This window comes from Polypterus senegalus, chromosome 1 (genome assembly GCF_016835505.1).
Source record: "Polypterus senegalus isolate Bchr_013 chromosome 1, ASM1683550v1, whole genome shotgun sequence".
NCBI classification, from domain to species: Eukaryota; Metazoa; Chordata; class Cladistia; order Polypteriformes; family Polypteridae; genus Polypterus; species Polypterus senegalus.
In genome coordinates this window covers 149,430,920-149,444,210 of record NC_053154.1, presented here as the reverse complement: position 1 = coordinate 149,444,210, position 13,291 = coordinate 149,430,920, and the positions used below count along the sequence as shown (strand labels likewise).

The following is a 13,291-nucleotide window of genomic DNA, read 5'->3' as shown; positions in this document are numbered from 1 at the left end:
GAGACTGGGCAAAAACGGCCTGCATGGCAGATTTCCAAGACACAAACCACTGTTAAGCATAAAGAACATTAGGGCTCGTCTCAATTTTGCTAAGAAACATCTCAATGATTGCCAAGACTTTTGGGAAAATACCTTGTGGACTGATGAGACAAAAGTTGAACTTTTGGAAGGCAAATGTCCGTTACATCTGGCGTAAAAGGAACACAGCATTTCAGAAAAAGAACATCATACCAACAGTAAAATATGGTGGTGGTAGTGTGATGGCCTGGGGTTGTTTTGCTGCTTCAGGACCTGGAAGGCTTGCTGTGATAGATGGAACCATGAATTCAACTGTCTACCAAAAAATCCTGAAGGAGAATGTCCAGCCATCTGTTCATCACCTCAAGCTGAAGCGATCTTGGGTGCTGCAACAGGACAATGACCCAAAACACACCAGCAAATCCGCTGAAGAAAAACAAAATGAAGACTTTGGAGTGGCCTAGTCAAAGTCCTGACCTGAATCCAATTGAGATGCTATGGCATGACCTTAAAAAGGCGGTTCATGCTAGAAAACCCTCAAATAAAGCTGAATTACAACAATTTTGCAAAGATGAGTGGGTCAAAATTCCTCCAGAGCGCTGTAAAAGACTCATTGCAAGTTATCGCAAACGCTTGATTGCAGTTATTGCTGCTAAGGGTGGCCCAACCAGTTATTAGGTTCAGGGGGCAATTACTTTTTCACACAGGGCCATGTAGGTTTGGATTTTTTTTTTCTCCCTAAATAATAAAAACCATCATTTAAAAACTGCATTTTGTGTTTACTTGTGTTATATTTGACTAATGGTTAAATGTGTTTGATGATCAGAAACATTTTGTGTGACAAACATGCAAAAGAATAAGAAATCAGGAAGGGGGCAAATAGTTTTTCACACCACTGTATATTATATTCTCTACTCTTTGCCACTTTTAACTTGTGTGAATTTAGCACATTTTCAAGGTATTTGCATGAGTTTTTATTGGGATGTGATTTTCCACTCACATTCCAAAGATATACAAGTTAGGTTAATTGCTGACTATTGTGATATTAGTGTGGGCATTGAGTGTGCACTGTAATGGAATAATGTTTGCATCTTGCAACCAGTGTTGTCCCTTTAGGCACCAGCTCCCTGTTACCCTAAACTAGTGTGAAAAAATAACAGGGCGACAGAAAAATGTTTGGGCTAGCCACTCTGTATACTTGAAACAAAAGCAAAAATCAGCAATCAGAATGTCTTTACAGACTAAGTCCAAGATAGAATTGAACTTATGGGAAAAAGATGCGATGTTTTACATGTGTGTCTGAGGAAGTGATGTCATTGGGGCTGGAGCTAGACATTTACTGAAAGTGATGTTGACAGGCTCATGTGGGATTTCCCTTGGGTGGTCTACAGGAGAAAGAGAGAACGGGTTAGTACATACTGCCACCCCTTGGTTTGACATGAAATAACCATCTTTTGAGCCTGTTGGTTGCCTTTGACTCATACGTGTGTGACATTAGATAAACAGTTTTTGCATTGGATGGATGTTCTTCTGTTAATGTTTTGCTGTTTGTATTGTTAATCTCACATTTTTCTACAAGGGTGGAAAAAACTCTTACCAATACCTATGATATGATGACGCAAGTACATCCATTCATTTTTAAAGCCTCTTAACCCAGTACTGACTTGTGTGCTGACCTATGTAAATATAAAGCACTAGTCCATTTTAGGATTACCTCAAATTGGGTCAGTTTAGACTATCCCATTGTCAAACCACACTGAAGTTATTTAACTACTAGCTAAGTAAATGAACACGTAGTTGTCATGTCTAAACCTTTGTGTGATGTTATTAAAACCAACAATACTGTACTCAGTATTTGTACTGTGTCATTTCGGCTGCAATAGAAAAACCAGCCAGCATGAAGTGAAAGGCAAAGTCTTCTCTTTTGCATAGCCCGGCTGCCCATTTCCTGAGCCCTCTGATTTTAAACATTACAGGGGTGCTTATTCCAGAAGCACTGAGTAGAAGGCAGGTACCAACACTGGAATGGGGTTCCAGTCCATTACAGGGCAATTTCATTTTGTTTAGCATACAGAATTTCAGTGTTTTTCTAGAAACTGTTTTTTACTGGAAATTTAGGAGGCAGTTTGCAAGAGTTAAGAACTGAACCCCGATTCTTATGTTTTACAGCCCATTTCCTAGCTAATATACCTACACAAGACAACTTTTCAAAACTAGTGCAACACAGATCAGTGTTATTTTAAGGCAGTTAAAACAGTCAATATTTATTTTTATGTACCAGTCAGTCAGTCAGTCATTCTCCAACCAGCTATATCCTAACACAGGGTCACGGGGGTCTTTATATACCACATTTTCCCTAAACAGAACATTACAAGATGCTTTACAAAGAAAATGTAAAAATTGAAAGCATTGCCATATACAGTATAGGCAGTGCAAATATAAAGAAGGATAAAGCACATATGCTATACTGGAATATTTATTTCTATTTCTTAGCTAAGAAGCAGGTAATTAGATGGTCCAATATCCTAAGAAAATATTCATAATGCAATAATGTGACTTTCCTAGGAAATGCACTCCATGTGATAAACAAACACCTTTCATTAATATAATAAAAATATTTATCTGCATTCAGAACATGTGCTGTAATGACAAGAAATATCAGATTAGATTAGAAATAAGAATCTGCTTCAGTATCTTATGGCCATTTCAATGCTTATCAGATCACTGCATTATTTGCTTTGCTTTTATTTGTCCTGTTTAAAAATGCAAATACATGAAACCTTATAATTAGCACTGTTCCTTTCCAAAATCACCATGGAGCTGCATTCTGTTGTCATTTTTATGACCTTAATTGTTAATAAAGTCACCATCTATTTGTTCCCAACAGTGCAATAGCAATATTTGCTTGCATCCTTAGCGTCTTTATTTCAACAGATAGCTATCTTTGTAGCTAGAGCATGCAATATATATCCTCTGTCTTTCCTACTGAACCTTGGCAGAAAGAACAAGATTCCCTGGAATTTTCAGCACATGATGATGTTTTCAGGTATGGTGCATTTATTCTTATATGAAGTTGATCATGTAGAATGCATATCTGAAGCTGTTTGCTTTTCCTCCATTTTACTTGTAATATGTACTTATTTAGCTGTCTGTTTCATTTATAGTACATACTGGACATGTTGTATACCTTCATTCATCATCTCCTTACCACTATGGTATCATAATGATACTAATAATTTTTTGCACCAATGGATATTATTAGTGTTGCTGTTTTTATTATTTCCGCACAACTGCCATAATCAGCCCTCACTTAAATTCAAAAGTGTGGTCAGTGTTTATTCAAACTTGAAGTTCTGATTAACAGAATTTCAGGACTATAATCTACTGATGACAATGGCATAATAAAAATGTTTCCTAACAATCACCTGAATGTTAGCTTAAAAAACTGCTAGCTTTTCTTTGAATCTTTAATCTGTCCAAATTAATAATAGTAAAATGTTGTTCATTGAATATAGTTAAAGATAACTAAAGATGCACAGCAGTCATATACAGGTATATTGTGTTATGCTTTATTTTTTCATGAATTTGTTTTGCTTCTTTAGTTTTTGATTGCTGCCTTTGCCCCTGTAACTACATCACGTTCCCTGAACTTGTTAGGTGAAAAAAGACATATTGCCAAAATCAGGCTGTGGAACATAAGCACGTCACTCATTTCATTGATAAATGAATAAGAAAATACATTGGTATGCAAAAGTATTAAAACCCTTTGAAAGTCATCGTAACTTTCTGCATGGGGAAAGATTTGCACACATATTTATCAATTCAGTATTTTTAATGTGACCTCTTAACGTTGTAATAATATATCCCCATAGTATAAATAAACCATTTTCTGTAGATATTTAACTGAAGAAAAAAACTCCAAAGTTAGTGTTTAGTAGTGTTAGTATTTAACTCTCTGTGCTTTGGAAGCTCCAGGTTTACAAAAATGACAGATGAATCACAAATGGCACAAAGGTGACAGTCAATTGACCATAATTAAACATAATTAGGTACTACTTGTGAGTCATTTATATCTGTCTGGATACAAAAAAACACCCTTTGTACAGGCCATAGCCATTGGACAATCACTGCAAAAATGAAGACAAAGGAGCATTCTGTTGATGTAAGAAACAAAGCCATTGAAATGTACAATGCAGGAAATAGCTACAAAAATATCGAAGAGTTTGAATGGCCCCTTAGCACCGTTGGATCCATTATCAGAAAGTGGAAGGTTCATTACAACACCCACACTCTTACTAGAACAAGCTGTCCCACAAAACTATACATCAGAGCAAGACGTTGACTGGTGAGACAGGCTCATAAAAATCCAACCATCTCTCTCGGACGTCTGCAGTGTTCTTTGGCTGAAACGGGAGTAAAGATGCATGGGTCCACAATTTCAAGAGCTCTGCATAAAACAGGATTTTACAGGAGGATAGCAAGAAAGAAGCAGTTCCTTAAGAAGGTCCACATAAAAGCACATATAAAATTTGCTACAAAGCACGAGAAAGACTCAGTTAAGATATGAGAGAAGGTTTTATGGTCTGATGAGACCAAAATAGAAGTTTTTGGCCAGACTTCAAAGAGGTATGCTTGGCATAAAACTAACACTGCCCATGCCTCAAGAAACACCATACCTATGATGGTGAAATATGGTGGTGGCAGCATCATGCTATGGGATTGTTTTTCATGTGCTGGGACTGGGAATCCTGTCAGAATTGAAGGGGAAATGAATGGACACAAATACCTCATTGCAGGAGAACTTGTTCCAGTCTGGTATGAACCTACAATTCAGGAGATGATTTATCTTTAAACATGACAATGATCCCAAGCATACAGCCAAATACTGGAATGGATCAAAAACAGAAAGGTAAAATGTTTTGGAATGGCCAAGTTAAAGCCCTGATCTTAACCCTATTGAGAATCTGCAGCACTATTTGAAAACTGCTGTCCAGGACCACCATCCATCCATCCATCCATTATCCAACCTGCTATATCTTAACTACAGGGTCACAGGGGTGTGCTGGAGCCAATCCCAGCCAACACAGGATGCAAGGCAGGAAACAAACCCCGGGCAGGGCGCCAGCCCACCGCAGACCACCATCCAACCAACCTAAATAATCTCTATAAATTCTGCTGAGAAGAATGGGTAAGAATCACTCCTGAACAATGTGCAAAACTGGCATGTACTTACCCCAAAAGAATTAAGGCTGTTATTGCAGCAAAACGGATCTCAACAAAGTATGTATAGGGCTTGTATACTTAATCTAATTACTCTGGAGTTATTCTTCTTCAGTTAAATATCTACAGAAAATGGTTTATTTTGAATTTGGAAATGTATTGTTACATCTTAAGAGTTCAAACTAAAAATACTAAACGGATAAATTTATGTACAAATCTTTTGTCATGCAATTATGATGACTTTCAAAGGTATTGAATACTTTTGCATGCCACTGTAGATGTGACAGAATTTCCTACAGAATTCTATTTTCAGTTAAATCTAAAAACCTTTTTTTTGCCTACACCACATATTTTGTTACATGGTGTATTTATGAATAGATAATTTGCCTGCTATCACATGATTTATAATGATAATATTTTTAAAGGCAAGATCTGAAGTATTAAATCAAAGTTTCAGCTCACCATCACAACAGTGGAAAAGGTGTCACTAGCTTAATACTAATTTTTTGTCCTTTTTCATGGATTAACTTTTTAAAGGTCTTCGTGGTGCCATAGCTTTTGCATTGGCCATCCGGGACACTGGGACTCAAGCCAAGCAGATGATGCTTACCACAACCCTGCTCATTGTGTTTCTCACGGTCTGGGTGTTGGGTGGAGGTACAACGTCTATGCTGACATGGCTGCACATCAGGTGTGTCTTTTTACTTTATCTGTGTTATGTTTGGTATGTGTCAGATAGGCAGCCATTCATTTCATTGAGAACTGACTTAGAAAAACATTATACTGTGAAAATGCTCAAAATTTGTCTACTGGTTCAAACCATACAAAATCATTCATGATTGTCTTCACCAGCCTGAAGTATAGATTGAATAAGATGTTTAGGGCATTTAATAACATGGGCGATTTGATCAGTTTGGTGTGGTTTTTGCTGCCTCTTTCTTTGGGTGATATTTTGGCACTACCTCTTTAAATCATACATTTTTACAGCAAGCGTGAAGAATTATTTTTATTATTTTTAGAATTATCTTTATTTTTTTATGTTTTCCTTGACCTCAAAAATTAATTAAAACTTTGCTCGGGTTGGTTTAGAGATTATTTCTTTCTCACTCTAATGCATTGATTTCAGAATTTGACACCATCTTAAATCAGTTGTTTTGATGGTTGCTTGCTTTTGTTAGGCAAGATGGCTGGGAATGTGCGAAGTGTGACATCATTTCTAGAATGGTATAAAAGGTCAACGTCGTGATTTAGTATACTTACCTTTGTTTCCAGATTCTTAGTCTCCCAGTAGTTGAGCTTGACTAGTTTATACTTTTCCTTTTTGTCTGATTTCATTTCCTTTCCAAACTGCTGCCACCTTGTGAGCCTTGTGATTTATAGTATCTGAACTTTGTTTATAAAGGAAAGACATAATGTCATCTTGAGAAAATTACTATCTCTGGTATCTTTTCGGCTTAAAAAAGTTTTGTTTGAGCTTTAAACTTCCTTAGTCCTGATACTGATTTCTTAGGCCTCAGTGAATTGCAGTCTCCCGAATTGCCACAAAACATTCTGATTACTCATAGAACTATGCTGTATTATGTAGTCCTCTTTATTAATAGCTTGAGTCAATCATGACAGTATTGGGTAAGACCTCTTTTTTGCTTCCAGAAAAGACAGTGCTTCAACATATAGATCCACCATGGTTCTGAAAAAATCTTGCTCCACACCACCTCAACAAATTACTCGGTTACTTCAGATTTCCATGCTGTGACCCTTCCATTTCACATAAGCCAAAAGGCACTCAGTTGGAGCGATTAAAGTTAACTGAAGTCACTGTTAGAGCAGCCATTCAGGAGTGATGTATACTCCATGACATAGAACATTATCCTGCTTAAAGTGTCCCTTTGGAAAAGTGTAGATTGTGGCCTTATAAACATACACATGGCTGTCGTTTAAAATTAATAATAATACTACACCAGTGTTTGAAGATTTTATCTATACTACCACTACAAGCAATGGATTCTCCATTTGATGGATTGCATTTCTAATCTCACTGATGTCTTTTATGCTTAGTGTTGTGAAAGTTCCGAGTTTAGACCATTGTGTCCTGTTGCAGAAATTACATAATTAAATCACACTAGTATAAACAGTTAACAAATATTATAGGAATGAGGTGGTAAACTTAAAAGTGTGTATGTCTCTCATTTCCGTGTGTTAAGGACACAATTAGTAAGGGAGTGTCCTGTAGGATTTCAGAAAAATGTACTGGGAAATGAAAATACTGAAGGAGTTGGAAGAGAGAGTGGAGGTCAGTACACAGAGAAACCGATTTCTAAAATCCAATACACACAGTACAGACAAAGGTTGAAAAATATAACAAAATCTAACACTGAAGTCTTCTTTGAAGCACCATTTAGCTTCTTTTATCTTTTGAAATTTGGCAGAAGAATAAAAGTTGAAACTTTTGTATATGTTAGCAGTTTTATTGTCATTATGCATTAATCACTACAATTTTTCAAAGCACACTGCCATTCCAGTGCTTGCTTATATGTGATGGTGTTATGTTTTTACAAACATTTTATTTATATTCTTTGTTGTAATGCTGTTATGTTAATCAGCTACTATAGCTGCACATATTTCCACATTGTTTCATTCATTTTTTATTGTGTTATGTTTTGTTTCACCTGCTGTCTTGACCTTCTCTTTTTGCTTAATATTGACTTCTTTTTTTTTTGCTTTTGCACATACCCTTTTGGAGCTTTGCTCTCTTTTTAAACTAATTTAGGTTTCTTTCTTCTTTTTTCCAGTACTGTGGTATTAGGAGCTGATAGGCACAGGTTTAGACATAAGGGGCTGAAACAAGCCCTTGGAATCGCTGCAGTCCATATCTCTCTTTTCTTTAGCACAGGGTTTGTGATGGATCCTATAGTGGCATTTAATGTGCCTCCTGAAACTTTTATTTTATTTTGTACTATGTGGAAACTTTGTTTACAAAGCTATGTAATAACTTAGTGAATTTCTGCTAGGGTTTAGCATTCCTAGAAGAAATAAGGTGAGATAATTAAGAGAGTGATAAAATGAAGATCATTAAATATTGTTGAATAACAGTAGCTGTTCTTATTATGTGAGGAAATACTGTGCCTGCATTATCTGCTGGGGTAGACCATCAAGTTCAAGTTTATTGTCATCTGTACATAGTACAATGAAATTCATACTTTCACTTTCATTTTTGGCTGACACCTTTATCCAAGGTGACTTACAACATTTATGATACAATTGGTTACATTTCTTTTGGTTTTTCCAATTGGAGCACATGCAGGTCAAGTGACCTGGTCTTGGTCACACAGTATCAGTAGTGAGATCAGTACCCACAACCACAGAATGTGAAGTCCGAAGCATTAACCACTTCACCATACTACCTGTACTTACATATCTCCTGCATATAATATGGGCAATGTATTAATAATATTGTGCTGTGGTAGCACTCCTGCCTTTTATCAAGATGACCGGTGCTTAAGTCCTGGTTGTTCTATGCATGGAGTTTGCATGTTCTCACCAAGTTTGCATGGGTTTCCTCTGGGTGCTCCAGCTTCCTCCCACAGTTCAAAGACCTACACATTAGTTGGATTGGTGATTTTAAATTGGCCCTGATGTGTGTTAACTTGTGATGGGCTATCACCTTGACCTGGGATTGTTCCTATCTTGTGCTCGGTGCTTGCTGGGATAGACTATAGCATACATTCATTCATACAATATTTCTAGTAATAAATGTTATTATAATTGGCTGTTCAGTAAACTTATGTCCTCTGGATAGAAACTGTCGTCATGTATCTACTGATGTGATTGCCAGTAGTTCTGTGCAATTTACCAGATGGAAGGAATGAGAAAAGTAGCTGTGCAGAATGGCTGAACTGAACAGGTACCATAGCAAGATGTGATGTAGCCAGTAAGGATGGACTCCAAGGTGCACCTGTAAAAGTTCCTGTGAACAAATGGAGAAATGAGAGCTACCCTTAGACATCTGAAAAAGTAGAGGAGCTGGTAAGTCTTTTTGTCTAGAGTCAAAATGTTTTGTGTCCAATTCACTTCATCAGTGAAGGTGATTGCAATAAACTGAAAGCTGCTCAACCTGTTGACAGTACCCTCTCCGAAGTAGATGGCAATGTGCTCTGCCTTCTGCTTCTTGAAGTTTATGACCACTCCTTGGTTTTGCTAATATTAAGAATGAAATAATTGTCCTATAATCACTGACTCAGGTAGACCTCTTCTCTGCAAGCTGTCTGATCATTGATGGTGTTTAAGCCTTTGATGGTGTACCCCTGCAAATGTAATGATAATGCTGTGTTACTTGCTTACATATTTATGTAAAACAATTATATTTTCACACTGTTGGTTTTTGCTAAATAATCATTTTTAAAGTTTAGAATTAATATATTCTTGATCTCAAGTATCAACTGTTTCATTCAGTCAGAGTTTATCTAAAATTACAGGCTTCCTTCAAATGACAAATATCTTTTTTGTCTTACGAACCTCAAAGAAGTTTGATTGTCACAATTACGAAAACCAGGTCTGGGAGAATTTTTAAACATTGCTAGCATTAATATCCAATCATCTATGCAGTGGTAGCTCTGAGGCTAAGGATCTGCACTGGTATCCAGAAGGTTGCTGGGTCAAATCCCTGTTATTGCCAAAGGGAATCCTATTCTGCCGGGCCCTTAAGCAAGGCCATTGCCAATTGCTCCAGGGGTACTTTACAATGGCTGACCCTACACTCTGACCCAAGGGATATGCAAAAACTAACAAATTCCTCATACAAGAAATTGTATAATGTGAAATAAAGAACAAAAAAATATATACACATATACTGTATATATGTATATCACTGAAGAATGGAGTGTGGCTGGATATTAGTGGCCCACAATCACAGTCTCAGTCATTCTTATAGCTAACTTCAGTCAGCTTGTCTTCGTATGCCTTCCTTGAGCATCACACCACCAAAAAGATGTTGGAAAAGTCCAGGAAAGACAGAAAGACCATTTCTTTAAATGTGAAACTTAAAATAATACAGCACAGGTAAACAGCCTTAATAATCAGTATTTAATGAAAGGAAAATGTCTTATTAGAATTTATTTTGATGGCTGCTGTTATTAGTAAATTTATTCTGTCAAATTTTCCTGTATTCTGGTGTTATTTAAGCAAAATAAGGGGTCACTTTTCAGTCCAGGAAGTGCTTAAAATGTTTTCCATTTAAATTAATAGTAATTTTGCTCTCCCTTTATGAAAATTCAAAACGAATTAGCTTCACAAAACAAGGGAAGCCTGTATATTTCAGTTTGATTTTAAAAGATGTTAGAAAAAGTAGTTAATAATTTAACAGTATTCAACAATGTATTTATTCAATTTTAAATTAAATGCATTTATTAGTTTGCTCATTTTTTAAGAAAATTAGAAGTGAATTCAATTTATTTTATTTGAATTAACAGGCTCAAATAATTGTAGTACATTTTGATGAATATGCAAAGTTATAAATAATTACAGTATGCATATACTACTCACCTTGTGGTCTTATGTGCTTTCCTGCATTAGGTTGCATTGTCCTATTGATAGTTAATTGTAACTTTCAAAATTTGATTTACAATGGTCTTTATCCCTCATCATGTTTTATTCTCCATGTAATTATATACACAGATATGATTTGCATTTTCATTTCTTGTAACTTTTCATTATTTATCAAGATGAACATTTGTGTACAATGAATTTCCATGACAGTTTTTCATGTATTTATCATAAATGATGATGTCTGAGAATTGTCAGTACAGAATCATCATGATTTCCCCAAGATGCTTATTGTATCAGTTCAAGTTCTGGCATCAACTTTTGCTGGATAGAAAAACTGACTCGGACTTCTTTTTAGTGCCCAAAACACCTTCATCATGAACAGAATACCTACAATAATACTGTGTTCAACGTTTTGATAAACTTATATTTTGCACTAAACATCTTCAAATTGGAAAAACTATTAAAAATTTGATAAAATGGAAACTTACATTTTGCCATCTGTGAATGTAGTGAGAAGTCAAGCAAAATGACCCCTTTTATTGGCGAATTAAAAAGATTACAAAATGCAAGCTTTCGTGGCAGCTCAGGCCCCTTCTTCAAGCAAGATGTAATGAGTTGCCTCAAAAGCTTGCATATTGTAGTTTTTTTTAGTTTGCCAATAAAAGGTCTAATTTTGCTTGACTTCTTACGACATTCACAATGGCTAACACGGTACAACACCCAAGTGCTACAGCCATCTGTGAAGCAAATACATGTTCATTGTATCACAAATGTAGTTGCCAATGAAGTATATCATAGGTATTGAATTTCTGATGTAATCAACAGCATATACTGTATAGGGAGCTATATACAGTAAAGATTGTTAATGCTGACAAATTGAAACAATATGGTATGCTTTTTTGTTATTATTTATAATCAATTAAACCTAGGCTGTAAAGTTTCTGTTGCACTCTGCATGATGCAGTAGAATGTGAGCACATATCTCTTAATACACGTTACTGCCAAAGACCAGGGGCCTCAAGTATAAACGGTGCATACGCACAGAAATGTTGCATACGAACGATTCCACGTTCAAATCGCGATGTATAAAACTTAAACTTGGCATAAAGCCACACACATTACAGCGGTACTTCATACCTTTTCGTACGCAAGTTCTCCGCTCTGTTTTGCAGACTGGCGGCACCCAGCGTCAAAGCAATGCTACTGTTCCTGTGTGGTTTATCTTTCTTTTTCAGATCCACATCCCTGACGCGGCTTTATAAATACACTGAAATTAACCGCATATTGTTTATTAGTTTAATGCATCTGATTGTAATTGCACTGTAACAATATAATGGTCCACAGAATGGTCAAACTATTCTAAATACCATAGCTGCTTTAGCGTTGTTACTCTCACTGCACCTTCTTCTTCTTCTTTCAGCTGCTCCCATTCGGGGTTGCCACAGCAGATCATCTTTTTCCATATTACTCTCACTGCACCACTCAGAGTAGCTGATCGGAAAGAGAATTATTGTTATATAGCATCAAGGACACACTGCCTCAACCATGCTTTCTATTTGAACTGCTTCTCACACAGCAAACGCTTCAAAACCTTTACTGTACATAACTCACGGTTCAGAAACAGTTTCACCCCAAGAGCTCTAAATGCAATCAATCACTCCATCAACTGCCCCTTGTAGAACTGTTTGTACTTATTAGTACAATCACCTCACTGTAAACTTGCGATACAGTTATAATATTGCACAACCTGAGCCACTTTATAAGGTGCATATTTACATATGATGACAATATCATTTTAAAGATGAAATGCAGCATAATATGTTTATTATATTATACAGATAAAACTTGAACTTTATTTAACTAATCTATATTGTTAATAATTAAAGAACCTATTGTCGCTACGCTAGCAAGGATCTGGCGCTCCGTTCACGGATTGTTCTAGCCTCGCACTGTATGCTTCACTGGGACTTGTGTGAAGGATAGAATAATTAAACATGTACTACGAAGATATTTCAATGTTCCTTAAAAGTTTGATGAATCGGCGTTATAAGCTTACAGATGGCTTAACGTCTATTACAGAACTGATTGTGTGGCAATTGGGTATTTGGAGAAAGAAAAGGAAGGACAGGAATTGGAGGTTAGTACATTTGAAAGAGACAGTACTGCTGCAATAAATTATTTTATCGAAGGTCGCACACAATCACTGCGCCACCGTGTTCCCATGTTTAATAACATGCTTTAAGTCCTATCATCATGAAAACGATATCATGTATACATCTCAGTATTTTAGTTATTCAGAGAGCTGTAATATAATGAATGTAATGGATTCTGTGTCCTGTCGGAGGTAGAGAAAGCCTGTTTAAGAAGCACGTAGTGATTCACACACATAGAGCACATAGAAGATCAAATACAAAATAAAGCATTTAATGTACTACTTTAGTTACAATGGGATTTGAGAAACTAGTAAATTAAACGATTTTAAGATTAAGTTTATGATGTTCTACTTTAATGA

At 36.1% G+C, this 13,291-nt stretch overlaps 1 protein-coding gene across 2 annotated transcripts in view; it reads left to right on the top strand.

Annotated features, from left to right (window-relative positions):
* The window catches only part of LOC120533585 (sodium/hydrogen exchanger 9-like), a 447,557-nt gene that overhangs the window by 213,611 nt on the left and 220,655 nt on the right, over positions 1–13,291 (top strand). For both annotated transcript variants that reach the window (XR_005634561.1, XM_039760513.1), the window contains exons 11-12: positions 2,953–3,064; positions 5,776–5,929. Coding sequence is in view for 1 of the 2 variants with exons in the window: in XM_039760513.1 (XP_039616447.1) it covers positions 2,953–3,064; positions 5,776–5,929 (266 nt within the window). In the remaining variant the exon portion in view is untranslated. The remainder of the gene's footprint in view (positions 1–2,952; positions 3,065–5,775; positions 5,930–13,291) is intronic.